Source organism: Parasteatoda tepidariorum, chromosome 7, assembly GCF_982258835.1.
Source record: "Parasteatoda tepidariorum strain Cologne lab strain chromosome 7, Ptep-v5.0, whole genome shotgun sequence".
Classification (NCBI taxonomy): domain Eukaryota; kingdom Metazoa; phylum Arthropoda; class Arachnida; order Araneae; family Theridiidae; genus Parasteatoda; species Parasteatoda tepidariorum.
In genome coordinates this window covers 93,144,243-93,162,701 of record NC_141761.1, presented here as the reverse complement: position 1 = coordinate 93,162,701, position 18,459 = coordinate 93,144,243, and the positions used below count along the sequence as shown (strand labels likewise).

Below are 18,459 nucleotides of genomic sequence, written 5' to 3'. Positions count from 1 at the left end.
TAATAGTTCCAAGCTTTTTTGTTTGTTTGTTTATTTCTAACAATTAAGAAGTGCAAAATTTTGAATCCTTTGCAAATCAAGCTATAATGATAAAAGTAAGTATCACTATTTTCAATAAGTATATTACAATATTTCTGTATGAATGTATATCCTTCCATAAGAATACGTGTATGTAGTTGCAAAATCAATAGCAATCATTTACAACATTAATTTATAAAGGCAATTATGTGAAAATAATATATTGTCCACCGTATGCCATAAATTAAAGAAAACAGTAGGTTTTTGACAGTTTTTACCGGTAAAAACACGGTTTTTACCACCGTCATGTCAAAAACCAGTTTTTGACGGCAAAAACCCAACCCTGCTAGTAAGCCCGAGACCGAAGGTGCCTTCAGAAACTTGTCCTTGATGTTCTTTAAAAATGACAAGTCTTTATTCTGTTTGTCAGGGTGAATTTTTTGCAAATGCTCCTGCAAACGAGAGGGTTTCATGGCCTCATTCGATAAAACTTTGTTACAAAGTAAACACATAGGTAGTTGAGAGTTCGACGGTGATTAAACAAATCCAATCTTCCAGTAAGTGGCATTGTATTGACGACACTTCTTTTTGTTAAATGACATTGTTGGCGGCAACAAAATGCAAACGATGGGGAAAAAAATAACTATTTCTTAAAATTAATGAATAATATACTATGAAAAACTAATTCACACACGTACCTGGCCAAAGAAATAATGAAATCGAATTGAAACCTGGGAAAAAACTGAAAGGAGTGAATGAAAACGATCATAAGAAATACTGATCAAATCAAACATTCTTACTAAAAGAGCATGCACTTCAATTTCGCCAAATGGCTTGAATGAGTCAGAGCTATAGGAGACAGTCTTAGAAAATCCGATAACAATAACGGCAGCTGTCTGCCAAAATCTTAATTGTGAATTAATAACCCCCCTAATAGAATAATGTGTAAGAATTAATCACTTTTAATGAATAAAACGTGGAAAAAAATGCAAATAATTATTAAATACAATCTAGTTTAAAGAATAAATGTGTTAGTCGAACAACATTATTATCAGGGCCGTCTTAATAGCATGCAGGGCCCCCGGGCAAAATAATTTTGGGCACTTATAACATGTCATACTGCTTAAAATCGAATTAAAAAACTTCACATACATAAAATAAAGCATTTTTAACGTATGCAATATTTTAAACAAATTTAAATACATTTTGATTTAAATGTATTTAAATTTGTTTTTAGTAGACCCAAAGAAGAAACTGAATACACAGAAAAATTTCATTGGAACGTAGAAAAATAAATTTCGGTTGCCTTTTTAAGTTTCCCTGCTGATAAACTACTCAAATTATTGTTGTTTGCAAGATAATCAATTACTATTTTTAGAAAGGAAAAAAAATACACACTTTTTACAATATCATATATTTATTTAAAAAAATGTATAAGGTAATTTTGTTTAGTCTTAATTTTTTTTAATATAATTTATAAAATTAAGATTCTCAAGGTCCCCCTGAGTGCCTGGGGCCCTTGGGCACTGCCCGGGTGTGCCCATGCGTGAAGACGGTACTGATTATTATCACAATAAAACTTAATATTGATATTTCAAAATTTTACCTATTTTCGAACTTATTAATTATTCTTACGGTTCATGTATTTCATTTCAATTTTCAAACTCAGCTGTTTACTTGAACAATAGGGTAAAAATCTTAAACAATTTTTATCACAAAACATATTTATAATGAAACTACATAAATTATTTATGCTACGTCCTGTGATTGCTTTTTTTAGGTGCACCTAAATACTTTTCATTTTTGAATGGTTATAAGTTTAATTTTTTTAACTCTAATCTGAAATATTTAGGATCCTGTCAATCATCTTATCTTTCATAATTTATTGCTACCAGCTGTCGAGTAAACAGCCTATTTTGTAAGTTTTTCGTTCATGCGTATCCTTTCTCAAAAGGTTGGTGAAGGGAAGGGAAGCATCAGTTAAAAAAAAGTTTAGATAGAAAGATAGTGGTGGTGCCATCTACAGAGGCGTTATTGAAATATAAGAAATTTTTAATATGATTTGTGTAAATTTGTAATTAAATACATTGAGTTTGGGAAAAGAATGCAAAAATTATGTGCTAATTAATTCGAATTATGTTAGTCAATTTAATGCAAAAATTTCCTTATTTTGTTGATGATTTTAATCAAGTCTATTCTATTTCGCATTGAAGTTAAAAATATTGGCCCAAACTTTTTAAATTCATTACTTTGTCATGAACTCATACTCCCCTCAAATATGACGGAAAATTTACCTACACTCAATAAATAAGTGCCTCAAATTTTACATTATTGCTTAGTCTAATTAAGGAAACATGCTTTATATTAGTCACACCAATTGTATCACGAGTATGCTTGGGTCACATTTTGTTATGATTATGAAATATTTCTTTTGTGTTTTTTATTAAATAATCATGTGAAGACTCTTGAGTCAATGAAAAACGAGTGAACAAAAGAGATCTTATTATGAGCAGTAAATATATTTTATTCAATACATGAAATGCTGCCTTTTCTTTACATTGAATGATCGTTAAATACTAAGGATTGTATAAATATATTTGCACTTACAAACTATAAATAATTTATTCGGTTTCTGTTCGCAATTTTTGCATTTTAACGTCTTAATCACCAGTCATTACATTGTACATTTAACATCAAATAAAGAAAATAGGAAAGAAACTGAACATAGATTCTTGCAAAGCTTTTTATTTATTCAACGTTCATTAATTAATTAAAAGAGATGATCATTCAACAATTAAGGAAATACATATTTCTAATGAAAAGGCAGAAAATCAATACTTCGAATAAAATATAATTACATACCCTTTTAATAATCTTTTATTATTTCTTGATAAGCTTTGATTTGAAATGAGCTTTGATTCTGGAAATGACCGCGCCATTTTCTGTTCTGTAGACGTCTGTAAGAAGGACAGGGAGGAGGCGTTACTCATTATGATTAGCATACTGCGCATGCTTGAAAACATGCCTGGAAGGGTCATCCTGTAACAGTCATTACTTGTTTATTTTTTTACTTAAACCGGAAGTAGACTTTCGCAAGTGAAACCGGAAATAATCACTGCGAAACTCTACTTCCTGGATAAAACTGGATAGTTTAGTTTCAAATCTTCTATCAAGTTATTAATGATTATTTTGTTCATTTAGTTTCTTCAAAATAATTTTTCGAATTGTTTGACCTCGTTACTTTTATTTTTTCCCCTTTATGTTATAAAAATCAAGGATAGAATATTTAAACTGTAAACCGCTTCTTTTATCACTTTTCGTCTGTCGTTTCGGTTTTCTTAGCAGTTAGCAGGAAATATCAAGTTAAAAAAAAGTAGTGGATTCCTTAAAAAGTTTTTGTGTAATATGTTGAGTTTGAACCATAAAACCACGGTGCGATATTTCATTATAAAATTATTTAAAAAACATCATTTCTTTACCCTGTTCTTTACTAAATGATTTTATGAAAAGATAAATAAAGTACATTGCTCTGTGAATCCAAAATAATGTTGCAATGACCATGTTTCAATCTTTAATCTCATTTTTTGTTTAGTATGACATAGAAAGCTGTAAAATCAACTATTATACATCTTTTATTTATTAAATATATTGTATAGCGCACAAAATGATATTTATATTAAATATAAAGTATTTACTTTAAATACGATGGTATACATTTATTAGCTATATTTGCTGCAGTAAATGAAATATGATGCCATAATAGTATCCAATAAGATAGTTATAATTTTATTTTCCATTGATAAGACGATATTACCTTATTATATTTAATTACATGTGGCGTTATTTACACAACAATATAAAAAAGCATTGAGCTCTTAATAATCTATTATATAATTATTTACTATCTTGTTTCAAATGAAATTTTATTTTTAAAGTTTAGTATTCTTAATTAAATAGTTTAATTTAATTCCTATCTAATATATTTTAGTTTTAAATCAGTTGCGGAAGTAGTGATTTCCCTTACTATAACAGGGTTACCACTCCACAGGGAGAACAGGGAAAACCTGGAAAATACAGGGAATTTAAAAATCACCTAAAATAACAGGGAATTTTGATTTTTTCTTTACAAACTGGGAAAATACAGGGAATTTAGATTTTTTATTTTTGTCTTTTAAAAAATGGTGTCCACTCAAAGCGATATTATACTATGGGATATTTTACCATGATATTTCAGCTATACTAAACTATTTAATTTACCATAGCATTATTTAAGTATGCTCGGCTGTTTTTCCAGCAATTGAAACTAATAAATATAGTTAGCCCAATATAGCTCACACAAGAGCACAGTAATTGTTGTTTCCTCTTAATATATTGCGTATAACATGTACAGGGAATTTTTTTTTCTAGATTTGAGTGGCAACCCTGTATAATTTATAAAAAGTGTGAAACCATTGAAGTATTCTGATATGTTTTTTTCAAATTGAAAAAAATTGTAAACAAATTAATGCGATTTTTAAAAACATATATAGAGTTCTTAATTTTCACTATGTTATACAGAGTTTCTAAAATGTTATACTGTGTTTCTATAATGTTTTGCTATTACTTCTCTGCAATTTAAAATATAAAAATGAGGTTTGTTATAAATTTAATCAAATTTATAAGGACTTTTTATTTGATTTTGATTAATATATATTTTTTTTGCAGTTATCTGAATGCCTTGCTTGAAATGTTTAGCGTTTTCTTTGCCTTTCCATTACCTTGATAATGGCTGATCCTTTATCTGGTATCGCTATAATAATCTGCATAGCATTTGGTGTTTTGGTAATAAATTTTGGTATTTTTTCTGAATAAAAGAAAAATTTTAATCAGTCTAACTAATTTAAACTAAACAAAACAATATTTCGTTAGAAAATAAAAGTTTATTAAACATATTTTTTTAAAAATATAATGTATTTTAATGAAATTCCTAACTCTATTTATCTATTTATCATTTTTTCTGAAACTGTCAAGGATTCAATTTCCCCCTCCTCCCAAAAATAGAACTTTGATGTTGAACGAACTGTTTTATTTCACTCTCTGGCGATTTCAATAAATTTAGGAAAATATATTTCTTCTTTACAAAATTTTTATCTGATAATATCTGTAAATTTGGAAAATATTTCTCTTCTGTACAGTTTTCTACCTAAATCTCTGACAATTTCAGAAAGTTTATCGAAATTTCCCTATGATTTACTGTTACGTGAAACCTTTGGCAATTTCAGAAAATGTTTCTCCTTTATACATTGTTTTCTTATCTAGTAGAATGAAAAATCTTGTTTTGATATGCAGGGAAAAAAAAAGCATTTTAAATATGTTTTTTTATATGTGTGACTGTCTGGGGTTTAAAATATTTTTATTACTTATTAGTAATTCATTGACTTAATAGTGAAGTAATTCACCAAAGTATAAATCTAATCTATCTGCTCAGTTATAGTTTTAAAATATTAACTAAAATCTGCATTATTTTGTCTGATGCTCAGTAATTTTATTATTTTTTAGACATTTGTGTTGCTTTTTATATTCGCAAACCGACAAATTAAAAGATTTTCTTTAAAATCAAGACCTGGTCCTCATACTCTTGTTGCTCAAGATGCACCCAAAGTTAGTATTTTATTAATTTATAATTTTCCATTTGTTTATTTCCTAGATTTTTCTTCCATTTTTCCAGTGTTGTATATGTCTTACTTACCAGTATTAGCAACATTTAAAAAACTAATTTTTCATTAGCTTATATTATATAATATATTGTAGTATAAATTGAATGTTATATATATATATATGCAGGGCCCTCACTAAGCATTTGCCACCTCACCAAATGTGATAAAATCGTAAATTTGGTGAAAAAGCGTTTCAGCTATATTGGCTAATGATTTTTTCTATCGAAACATATATATTCCCCTCAATCCTGGGAAAAGAAAGGTCAAAAGAAATTTTGCTGAACTAATCCTGTATTTTTTTACTCGATTACAGTAATTTCCATTAGATACATCGCTAAACCAATTAGAATTGTATAAAGTAGAGATGATGTAAGTAACAAGAGAGATTATGTAAGCTTGAGACAAACTACTGTAAAATACAGATTACCATGTTCGTTGCTGAATCATGCGATATCACATCTAAGATGCTTGTGTCAATAAAACAGGTTATGTGATCGCAAGATGCATATATCATCCAAATATTTTTTCAAAAAATATTTTTCTCGTGACAATAACATACTATAATGTGATACTAAAATAACAATAAGGCGACAATAACATAATGTTACCAAAAATTTATCCTTATAATACTGATCTAGTCTATTATAAAAAATTAATCCAACGTCTACGTTTTTCATCGTCTCTTGCATTCATTGCTTCTTTACTCCTCCCAACTAGAAAATAACTCTTGATTTGAATTGCATTTTATAAAATAGTTCAATTTATAGTAAATTTGTATTTTGATTTGAAGTTTTCTATGTTAAAAAATCAATCATTAGAAATTTGCATTTGGCTAAGAATTTAGAAATTAGGCTAATACTTTTGATTTTACTAATTAATAATTTGAAGTCCTTAAGATAGACCCTGTATATGTATATATTCATGCATATGTATCTATCTATCTATAATATATGTATATATATATATATAGCTTAAGCTCAAAATTTTATTGGCATAAAATATTACGACTCAATTTTTCGATGTGACTCAATTTTTTTTATTATTATTATAAGTGTTTAAACCTTTCTCCCCTACCTCTTAATTCTTTTAAAATGAAACATTTGACATATAGTCTGGTAATTACAAGATGAGCCTCTGTTCTCAGGAAACCTGATTGAGCCTGATGGCAACTATATATATATGAAAGGGTAGCAGTCATGGTGAGTGTTGTTATGCCACGCAGATAGCAGTTGGAAGGCAAAAAATATTTTATTAGCTTCACATAGTATATTTAAGACATTTTCTAGCAAAGGCGGAGCTCAAAATTGCACTCCAAAACTGTGTGCTTAAGTTTTTATCTTAGGGAAAGTAGCAAAGGAATTTCCCTCTATTTTGTTATATTTGAGGGGAAAAGGGAAGTCCCAAGGATTACTATTGGTTTAAGAACTAGCTCGAGTGATTCCCACGTAGTTTGAAAGGGATTGTATAATTTAGATTTATAATTTTAGATTGTATAATTTTTATCATAAGTTGCTGATTCTAATATCTTTTAGTTATTAATGAATGTTTATGGTATCTTTGTTGGGCAAGATGATTATGGGGTATAAACAACAAGTTTCCAAAAATCGGAATTTATGTTTTTGTTAAATATCACCATTAATAAAAGATTTTTTTTTCCTTTTAGTTTTGCAGCTTAACTTAGTATTATTTAAATTCAACTAAATATTAATTTTATTTATTAATACTGTAAATAGTTATCTTTTGAGTGTTATCACTCATTTAAAATATTTGTTTCAAAATAGAATAAATTCTTTATAAGATTATTTCGTTTTCTGCTCAATATCATTCTGTTGTTGTTGTCTTGTCCAAGTAGTGCAGAGGAAAATAGCACCGAAAACTGTCCTGGCAATGTCAAAGACCTTTGGCGAATCGAGCAGTTGATAGTCTGTGGGGGTCTATTCACCACCTGTAGACGCGCCTTCTACGGATAACAGGGTTCCCTAGGGGAATATCAATCTAAATACTGAAAAAGAAAAACAGTAGTTTATGTTGGAATAACACCACAGTAGATAAATGCAACCCTTCAAAATAGGAACAATGACAGTAATGATGTGAAATTTAATCAGAAATAGTTACCTTTGTGCCTTCTTGTTTATTTCTCCACTAGTGTCACCTTCATTATTTTTTTTTATGCAGTTAATCAGTCATAATTTATGTTTAATTTGAACAAAAAGGGTTAGCTATCGACTATCAAAGGGCTGAGTATTGACTATTTATATAGTGTGTAACTTTTTTTTTAATTAAATGATTCTTAAAATTATTTTTTTTATGTGATATTTTTTTAATATTTATTATTATATTTGTTTTCAAAGTTTTCACACTGAAATTAATAGAAGACTTGATGTATAATTTTTTTTAAAAATTAAGTGATTCTTTTTAAAATTATTTTTTTATTGTGAAATTTTTTAAAATATTTTAAAATTATTATTTGATTTCAGAGTTTTCACACTGAAATTAATAGAAGACTTGATGTTGTAAAAACTATTTCTTATCAACCCAAACTTTTGAAGAAGTCTGATGAAATTTATTTTCAAGATGAGATTCCTTATCACAGTGAGTGTAAATAAATTTTTTATTGTAATATGAATACATTTTTGGTAAGTAATGTTCTTACCATAGGCTGAAATATATGATTTTGGAAGAAAAAAAAATTTCTTTAATGTACATTGTTTAATTTTATCTAGCTGGTTTCTTAGGGGAACAAAACAAACAAATATAATGTGATAAATTTTAATTTATATCTGATAAGAGTTTTTTTATTTTTTTATGTATAGAGTAAAGTTTTTACTTATTATTTTGCTTGAATTATGATGTTTTGTTTTGTTTTCATAATATACTATTTTAATGTGAGTGATACACTAAAGTTGAACCGTAACTTAAAAAATACATAAACTTTACTATGTCAGTGCTGTTTGCAGAACTGGGGGGGGGGGTCATAGGGGGCTATAGCCCTCTCACTTTTTATAAAAAAAGGTAACACAGCCCCATCTAAAATTACAACTTTTCACTCAATATTCACGTAATTTAACTTACAATTAAAAATAAAAAAAAAACAGAATTTTTTTTGTGTTTAAATATTTTCTATTCCTTTCCAAGTGGAAGAACTCTTGGTTTCATATGTCACAGTGAACAGAATAAAAATAAATACTGCAAAATGAGAAATATATATATATATATATATATGTATATATATATATATACACACACATATATATATGTATATATATATATATTGAAAAAATTTCAATTCACATTTAAACTTTTGCAATAATTAATTTAATATTCCTTTAAGATTCTCAAAAATTATTCCTACTACTATATGCTAAAATTCTGAGATCCAATCAACTGCCTAGACAAATAGTAAGTTGATGAAGCCCAGTAGGTCTATTTGCAGAGTATAAACAGTTTGCATCCCTCATTCATAAATTGACAGTTATGTTAGGCCTGTCAGCAATTGGCTTTCTTAATGAGTTTGAATATACCCAATGAATCATCTGCACATTTGTTCTATCTTTCTTGCCTGAAAAATAATTTAACCTATATAATTCAATGGAAAATTAGTGCTTAGCTAGGAAATTTCAGTACTCAATGCTTGGATGTTTATATGTAACAATTAACATGTTTTACAATATTTTTATTGAGTATTAGCCAATTAGGCTAACTTATATGACTATTTCTCTTTGATATAGAACTTTTTCTATAAATAACAGGAGACAATACTGATTTTTTTGACAATTAAAACAACAGGGATAGGAAAATCTTTAAGCGTTGCAAACTATCAGTTTATTAAGACATTAAATCAGATATGAAAATGCACTGCCTCTGATTAAACATATATTTTTTGGATTGGATTTTTCCCCTCTGAAATAAGAAGGTAATTACATTTCAAAGAATATGGTTCTAATAGTTTACTCAAGAGTGTAATGTTGTCTTGAAACACTCTTGAAAAATTGATAGTAATTTTACTTATTTTTAATTTTTTCTGAAAGTAATAAAATTTATCATTTCTAAAAAAACCTTTATATGTAAAGAAAATATGATAAGAGAAAATGCAAAACTGTCTTTTACCATATTAAAAATAATTTTTGAAAGCGATTAATTCATATAGAGTCATTCATATCTATCATTCATTGTCAATCATATCTATTATTCATTACATATGTCATTCATTGTTTGTAATGCATCACTCTTTCATGATCCATGAATGTCCAGCTTTTTCACTTGTGTCACTAAGTCGATTTCCTGATTTTTGTAAAATTTTGGTGGTTTAAAATATAGACTTAAACACTGAGATATACCATATGTTTATTCAGAGATTGTACATTTTTGTATTTGATTTTATAACTAAAAATATTATTTTTGCTAAACAGTTTAGTGAATTTAAGTTCAATTCCTCATAAATTATTAAAATTGTAATATGTGAGTGCATAAAAAGCTGATTCTGATTATTAGATGAAAAATTATACAGTGTGTGCCTTTTTTTTAAACAATGAACTTCTGTATATTTTATTTATTTTTCATTTATTAATGTGAAAACTGTGTGCTTAATTTGTTTATGGCTTTGAAATTTTTTCTGAATATGTATTTCTTTAATTTTCAGGACCTGTCCACATATATAGAATGAAAGCTTTAGATTCAATTTCTACTTTAGGTAAATTTGAAAGCTTGTACACAATGGTTTACTTTAGTCTTTTTATCTTAAGTAATTTTTAGTGTATGACATTTAAAATTAATTGGTATTTGACTAGGTGTATTGGTGCTTTTAATTTTGCGACTAATAAATGATAAACATTTAAAAAAAATATCCCCATTACAAATCAAACCAGGCTGTTATGTTTTGTGTTAAATTTCAAATGTTATGTTTGACTGATTCCACCCAGTGCAAAGACGATCATATTTGAGCAAATATTAGAAAAGACTATTTAAATTATACCCATCACGTTAAAATTTATCCTACTGAATTAGATAAAAAAGAGGCAAATTCTTTTTGTTCAACTTGCTTGTTATCAAAAATTATGCCATTACAATTTGTTTTGTTACTATCAAATGTAATATCTAGATTATTTTAGTTATTTCTTTATTTACATGTATGTACATTATAAGCCCAAAAATGTAGGCTTCAAAAGTACGTAAACCTAAAAAAAAAAAAATTTCCTACTTGTGACGATAAAAACAGATGATGAACCTTGCATTGTTGTTTTTCATTGATCTACATAGAGTTTTATCATATATGTAAAGTAACTGCTATAGCTCAGTGGTTAAGGCATTAAACTGTAATTGTGAAGAACTGGGGTTCGATCCCCAGTAGTGACTTGCAGCCCATCCAACTTCAGATCGACTAATAGTAGCTTGTTTGGGAAGTAAAAGCGTCCTGTGCACAATGCTGACCACATTGCCACAATTATGTCATTGATTAAGAAATTTTGGTGCCTTACAGTTAGGGGGATCATGGAGGCATGATCTCCTTGGTCCACAACTGTTGCGGGAATGTTTTACTTTAACATAGAATATTTTAACGATTGAAGATAAGGATTTTTAAATCCTATCTAAGGGAATGAAATTTTCATTAATTTAATAAAATATTCTCCAGATGTTTATTAGAAATTGCATGTTAAATGCAAGTTATGCTTGGGATAACGAAATTTTATATTGGATTTTTAGCTTTAAATTGTCATTTATTAAGCAGTTTTTTATTAAACCCTTGATTCTTTTCAAATTAGGGCTTACAATGCACACTATTACCTGTAACTTATTTCAAAAGTAAGTTTGTAATATATTATAGCTTTCACTTTATCCATTAATATTTTTATACAACAGATGCTGCAATATTGTCTGCCGACCCATCTCGTATTCGCCCGTATAATCAAGATTACAGGGTTTTCCTAGTTCGACTTTTTCAAAGTGGCCTTTTTGGTCAGTTAGAAATTGCTACCATTCAGAAGTACTGTGATTTATTTGAGATAGCCAGGCATGAACCCATGGTAAGAATTACTGTATAGTGTTATTTTGAAAAAGAAATTTATGTGCTCATAGTTGAATTTAAATGTGTAATTGTATACCCAATTATATATTGTGTTGTAAATAAGTCATAATTCAGTTGTCATATATTTTTTAAGTTTCAACCCAAAATTTTATTTCCTCTATTTGACCTAAAGAAATAAATTAAGATGGCTGAAATTTGTTTGGAAGTTTGTTTTATTAAAATGCATATTGTGTTGTATATTCTTCAATATATGTACAGGATTTGATAATTTTCAAAAATTTATCAGGAAAATAGTTGAGATGAAAAGAAAAATAAAATCTTGCAGTGGATTCATGTAACATGGTCTAAATCTTTTCACCCAGTTTTCCTAGTTTAAGTTCAAAATTTTTCCTGTATCTGGAGCTGTAAGTCTCTTCTACACTTTTGTTTATATGCCAATTTTGTCTTCAGATAATAATGTGAGTGTGGCCAATGGTGGATTTTTCCAAAGTGTATTACTGTGATTTACCTTCATTGAAAACTCAGGTTGTAAAGTTCAATTATTTTTCTTAAGTATAGAGGTTTATTATTAGCATTGACATCTGCTTTCAATTTATTAAGCTAAAGATGAATTCTGGCAGAAAAATATTTATGTCCTATCACATGATTTTGGTTCAGTATTAGTTTTCTTAAATTTAATAGTTTTCCAATTATAAATTTTTAAAAACTGCCAATCTAATTTAATCCACCCTGTATGTAGTTATATGATAGAATATTAATAATACAAAACAAGAGCATGCTTGGAAAAATTATATAGGAACCTAAACCATAATGTAGAGAAAAAGTATTATAAATTAAAAAAGAAGTACCATATTTATAAATTTTTTTAAATAAGTTTCTCTAATAAATAGTATATTATTTAGAGAAAATAGAAAAGAAGTATATATCAAAGTGAAAGCAAATAACTATTAAATTATGCACAACCTTTATTATTATTATTTATAAGAGAATAAAGAAACAAAAAAATATTTAGGGTACCTGGGCTAGCAAATAAAAGTTGCTTTAATTTCTATATGAATGAGTTTTTGTTAGGAGCATTTTGCATATTGGTGGAAATACTATTGAAGAGTTTGGGAGCTAAATAACTGAAGTTCTTATACAGTATATTTTTGTGAGAGATCAGTTTTTTGATTTATGTTCTCCGTGGGTTAATATATTTTCATTTTTTTTGCACATTTGGGTTAATTTAAAAATGTAGAAAGATTTTATCGAAAAAAAGGTGATCAAAGATTTGAAATATGTATTTATTGTATTATATATGCTTCATAAATTTCTTTTGAAGTATATCGAGTCTTTTACTATTTGTATAATAACATTCCCAAATCGTTAAGACCATAATTTATTTGCGAATTAACTCACAAGTAATAAAGGACTGCAAAAAAATTTATGCTAACTTTATATTTTAAATGATAAATGATAAATTTACAGCCTTAACCCATTTGACTCCTGGTTAACATGAGATTTTCATTTAAGATTTTAATCAATATATAGCCTACAATACTTTTTTGAATTAATTTTTTCAAGGGGTTTGCAAATTTTTGCTAAATTTAATTTACAAGTAGTCTTGTGGTATATTATTTTCAAGTTTTCAATAAGATTTTGCTTTAGATAAAAAATCATGTTCTTAGTTTTACCGATGTTAAGATTGAAACCACTATCAAATAACCAATAACGAATTGTTTTTAGATCTTCATTTATAATAAAATTAAAATTGTCTACCGTATCAAAAAATAACATTTACCATCTTTCATTTTAATAGTTACATTTCACGTGAAAACATTTTGGAAAATAATGCTTAGGAAAGTATTGTATCAGTTTGCTTAAAAGATAACTTTAGATTATAATAAATAAACATTTTTGAAAACTAGCCTTACTTTTCCTTTTACAAATGTAACAGTTTACCTGACTAATTTTATTAAGTTTAGTCATATTGCTCAAAGACTAAATATTTTGTTCTTATTCAATTTGGTCAATGTTCCCTCTCTGTTATACCTAATCACAATAATCTTTCTCCCTCCCTTTTTTTTGTAATAATTAAAATTTGTTTTGATAAATAGAAAGTTTTTGTTTTTATTTTGCATCTTAATTTATTTTTGATATGTATGCATCATAAAAAGCTTTAACAAAACTTTTTATGTTATTTCTTTGTCTAAATTCTTAATTTTAATTCATTCTTCAAAACAAAACCCATTTCCATAGTTAGTAACTTACATCTACTATTTTAGTTCTAAATTTAGATTAAAAATGCATAGCTAACAATTTTAAGTTTTTCCCTAAACTAAGCTTAAAAACCCGAGTAATCCCTTGACCTATTTAATAGATTTAATGTAACTAATGTTTCTTTATTTGCGTGAGAGGTGACATGTAATAAGGAAAAACTTGTGTTACTTTCCCTTAGATAAAGCTCAAGCACATCAATTTTAGATGGTGATTTGGATTTTGCTCTTTATAGTTTCTATAATGTTATAAAATAAACTAAATTTTCCATCTTCCTTACATGATATTCAGTATGTAAAACATTCATTCATGATTGATATTTTAGATTTTTTTTAAAGTAAAATTAATTTTGAATTTGTATAGTTTATTTTGAATGACCAACTTTATAATGAAGAAAATAGGAGTTTTTCTGAATATATTTTGCCTGTGTATTTTTATGCATATTTATCAAATTTATATTCTTCTATTCAGGAATTTAACAAAGAAGATTTTATACAATTTACAGAACTGATGTCACAGATACAGCAAAGGTATATTTTTTTATAAATGTTTATGTATTTATATAATTTCTGCAACAAAGTGCAACAAATCATACATTTCTGTGTACCTTTGTTTTTATTTAATTGTTTTTCTAATCATCTGTAATTTTTTGATGTGCAGTGCATGTCTCAACAGCAAATAATATTATGATGTTACATCACATGTAAGCCAAGCCAACAATTTTAAATCCAGCTACTTTAATGAGTTTCTTTTATTTTTAGTCTTAATTTTAACTTTTTGAAATTTATTAACTTAATTATTTAGTTTATTGCATTTGAATCACAATGACATTTTTACTCTTTAACGCACATGGAGTGAAGATACCCTTAGGTCAGTTACAGGTAAGATAAAGATAATTGATATTTTAAAATTTAAATATAAGCTAAAGGAGTAAAAATGGGATCATGGTTAAAATACAATAAACTTCTTCCTTATCCCCAAAATTAGCAGGGCTAAACAATGTTCATGAAATTCATGACCTGGAGGAAGTCAGCCACCAAAAGTGGGTTATTTAGTATGTCCCTCTTGTCGAGTCCAAGACAGTCCAGGCTATGTTGGGGAGAAGCCTGCACGTTGTGGCACCTGGGGCAGTTTGGTAAGATTTTAATACTACCCTCGAAGGAAAGAGACTTAAGGTGGCTGCTGGTAAACACCGTCTGGTCCTTGCGGTTGCACCGAATGTTGAGTGCAACCTACTCCTGGACGGGTGCTCTGGTTCCAGTGATGTTTGGGGGGTACGAGCCAGGAAACATTGTCTTCTTTTTTCTTTTTCGATGCCAGTTCCATGAAGGTGAGTGAATTTGGACTCATCAAAGTTTCTTCTGTCCCCTCCTTAGCTAGAGTGTTGGCGATATCATTGCCCAGAACCCCAACGTGAGAAGGGATCCACTGGAGGTGGACTTCATGCAATCGTGAGAGGATTTTTAAGTTTGTGCAGGATTGAAGCTCCTGTTTTGTCTCTCACCTTCCTCCAATGCGATAAGTACTGTATGGAACTGAGACTGTCAGAGAGTATTCAGATATTATTGTGATCCTGTAGTGTTAGAAGAGAATCCAGGGCAGAATCAATAGTAATGGGTTCACTTCTAAAAACTTTGCAGTAATCAGGATTCCTTTTGGTGATGTTAAGGGAGTAATTAATTGATTTAATGTAGACACCGCTGCCAGATGATGATGTGTCCGTCTTGCTTCCGTCTGTGTATACCAGTATTGAGTGTTTGGGGATAGTATTTATAACCTCCAAAGCAAGTTGCTTAAGCGATACAGGGTGATCTAATTTCTTGTTAACTTGTGATGAAAGGTGTTGATGGAAATAATCACCAGGAACGGATGATGTTATATCCCTTTACTTTAAGTGACACGTTTTTATTTAATTTGGTTTCTTGGAGGGCAACAATCTGTACCCCATGAGTGTTTGCAAGTTCCAACACCTGATCTAGTTTGACTCTTGAGGCTGCGGTTGAGACTTGAGGAAGTACTTGAGGAAGGTAGTATATTTTTCGAGCGTGGTCCGCTTCCAAAGCCACAAACGCGATCCTGTGTGACAATCGAGGCAATATGAAGTCAGAACAAGGCCTGAAATTCATGGTTGGGATAATAATGCAGCTTCTGAAGTCCTATGACTGGAGCACCATGCTGGCCGAAGTCTGACTTGGCTTCTTCGCCTGTTGACTTTAGCTGAGTGTAATGGAACGGCCTTCTCGCAATGGGTGACCCTTCCAGGAGTAAAACTCCAGACGTACATCGCCCGTTCTACTCAGGGTCACCCCCTCGCCACGATGAGGCAGCCAACAGGACTTGACAATTCACTAAACAAATTCAGTTAATAAATTTTAAAAAAGTTAGTGTTACAACTAAGAAAAAAAATTATCTCATTTAAGTTTCTGAATTTTGAATTGCTGGCTTACATGTGATGTAGCAACATCACAAATATCTTATTATAATTAGTGTTATTTGTCACTGTTTGTATATTATTAGGGTGTAAATTATCAAAATTTCAGTCTAATTCTATCCATCAGTCTTTATACATATGGGAGAGTCTGCTTGCAAATTCAACTGTTATTTTTGTGTTCATTAAAGTGCAGTTAACAAAATTTGTAACTTATTTTAAAATTTGATGTCGATAAATTCAATTGTTTTCTTAACCCCTTAACGATTGGTTAATTTTCAAGAAAACGGTCATAAAAGTGCCTATTTTTTTATCAATGAAAATTATATAAAAATATGTGTATGAACAATATATATATTCATTTTTAATTTTTGATTTGTTTTTCGCTTGAAATTTGAAAAATTAAATTTTTAGGAAAAGCTGACATTCTGGATTACTATGACTTAATGTTGGTTTCCCAGCAAGCAAGTAAAATTTGAAAAATATGTGTTTTAAACATTAAAAAAGAATTTTATTAAACTTACATATAAAATAAATAAAGTTTAGTAATTTTTTTTGTGTAATAAATTTCAAAGCATGAGATACAGAGGCCAAAGTCACAATCTGGACAGTAGTACAGAGTTTCCTTCCTACATCTCTTATTGTTTTCATCTCTTCTGGAGCAAAAAACTTTGCATTCTCTTGATGGTTGAAAAATATCCCTTAAAAATATCCTGGTACTGCCATCTGTTGCGTAAAATGAGAAAGGAAATGTTTTCCGGGCAAAAGAAATGAATTAGTTTTATTCTCATTGGTGTGTTACTACTGAACACTACAGCCCGGAAATATCACGGGAACGAGAACTAGAGGACGAAACCTCACCCCGTCATTTGCACGGGAGCGAGAAGGAAGGGGTTAACATAAATTTCTCTCTCTTAATTTAAATGATTTTTCAAATGGAAGGTCAGTTTTAAGACACCCGGTGCTAATAAATTCTTTGTTGTAGCATATCAACTAGAACCTCCAACAGACAACAGAACGTGAGCAGAACAGCTTCGTCTTCTCATGACTCATCCAGACATTTTACTAATGGTAAAGTCCCAGCTGTGCCTAGTTGCCTGCAGGTGGAATCTACTGTTGAGGACAAAAAAGCAACTTATGAGACATCTGTCTAAGTCTCAAATGCTTTGCATGGTTGTGAATGTTTTATATGGTTTGAATCTTTCAATTGTATTATGTGTTTTTTATATATTTCAGCATAGTATTTATAACTAAATTCATATTTATAAATTGTTACGTTTGATAGTGAGATCTTTTACAAAAGACCCAAGTGATTCTTTCTCCTCTCTATATGTATGTGCCTTGGACCTTCTAATCTTAAAAATTTTATAGTTCCATGTGGTGTAATTTATCTTCTTTGTTAAGGGTTCTACATAGAGTTCTAAAGAGGATGAGTGATTGGTTTGAGTGTTGATAATGAAGGAATTTTTGCTTGAGAAACTATAATTTAAATTGTTAGATATATTTAATTTTTGACAATGGCTTAAATGTTTTTTTTTTTATCATTAAATCTTGTGAGCATTTTTATGTATTTAAAAAATATTTAAAATAAAACATTTTTAATGAAGATTATCATTTAATTATAAGTGTTAGATATTCTTCAAATAATTGACAGTTTTTTTCTTAAAGTCTTGTTGCAATTTCATAATGGATATCTTTCAAATCCAATACAAAGATTTTACTAATTATAAGTTACTTATTAAATAAAAAGGATAAAAAGCAGCTTATACTTATTTTAAAAATTTGATTTGAAGCATGGTATTATTTGCACAATTATGCTTATTAAAATTCTGTTTCAATGTTATCTACATGTTTTTTGTTGATAAACTTATAATAAGGAAATAACTGATGAGCCAAATATAAGTAGGAAGTAATCAATTTTTCTCAGCTCAGATTCTACTATGGAACTTATTGGCCTCGAATGGCTACACCTGTAACAAAAACTCGTAAAATATGTTTATATTACAAGGATAATTATTTAATTTAAATTGTAATATTAT

At 28.7% G+C, this 18,459-nt stretch overlaps 1 protein-coding gene across 3 annotated transcripts in view; it reads left to right on the top strand.

The window, feature by feature from the left end:
* The window catches only part of LOC107436768 (lipid transport auxiliary protein 1), a 45,929-nt gene extending 27,890 nt beyond the window's left edge, over positions 1-18,039 (top strand). Inside the window, exons 1-8 of one of the 3 annotated variants that reach the window (XM_087168282.1) lie at positions 3,315-3,450; positions 4,723-4,839; positions 5,557-5,658; positions 8,192-8,306; positions 10,354-10,404; positions 11,571-11,734; positions 14,464-14,522; positions 17,406-18,039. In XM_087168282.1, coding sequence (XP_087024408.1) covers positions 4,783-4,839; positions 5,557-5,658; positions 8,192-8,306; positions 10,354-10,404; positions 11,571-11,734; positions 14,464-14,522; positions 17,406-17,574 — 717 coding nt within the window. In that variant the 5' untranslated portion in view covers positions 3,315-3,450; positions 4,723-4,782 and the 3' untranslated portion in view covers positions 17,575-18,039. Of the gene's footprint in view, positions 1-3,314; positions 3,451-4,722; positions 4,840-5,556; positions 5,659-8,191; positions 8,307-10,353; positions 10,405-11,570; positions 11,735-14,463; positions 14,523-17,405 lie in introns of those variants that run through there. The other 2 variants (XM_087168283.1, XM_087168284.1) reach the window with 2 other exon arrangements.
* The last annotated feature ends 420 nt before the right edge of the window (positions 18,040-18,459 follow it).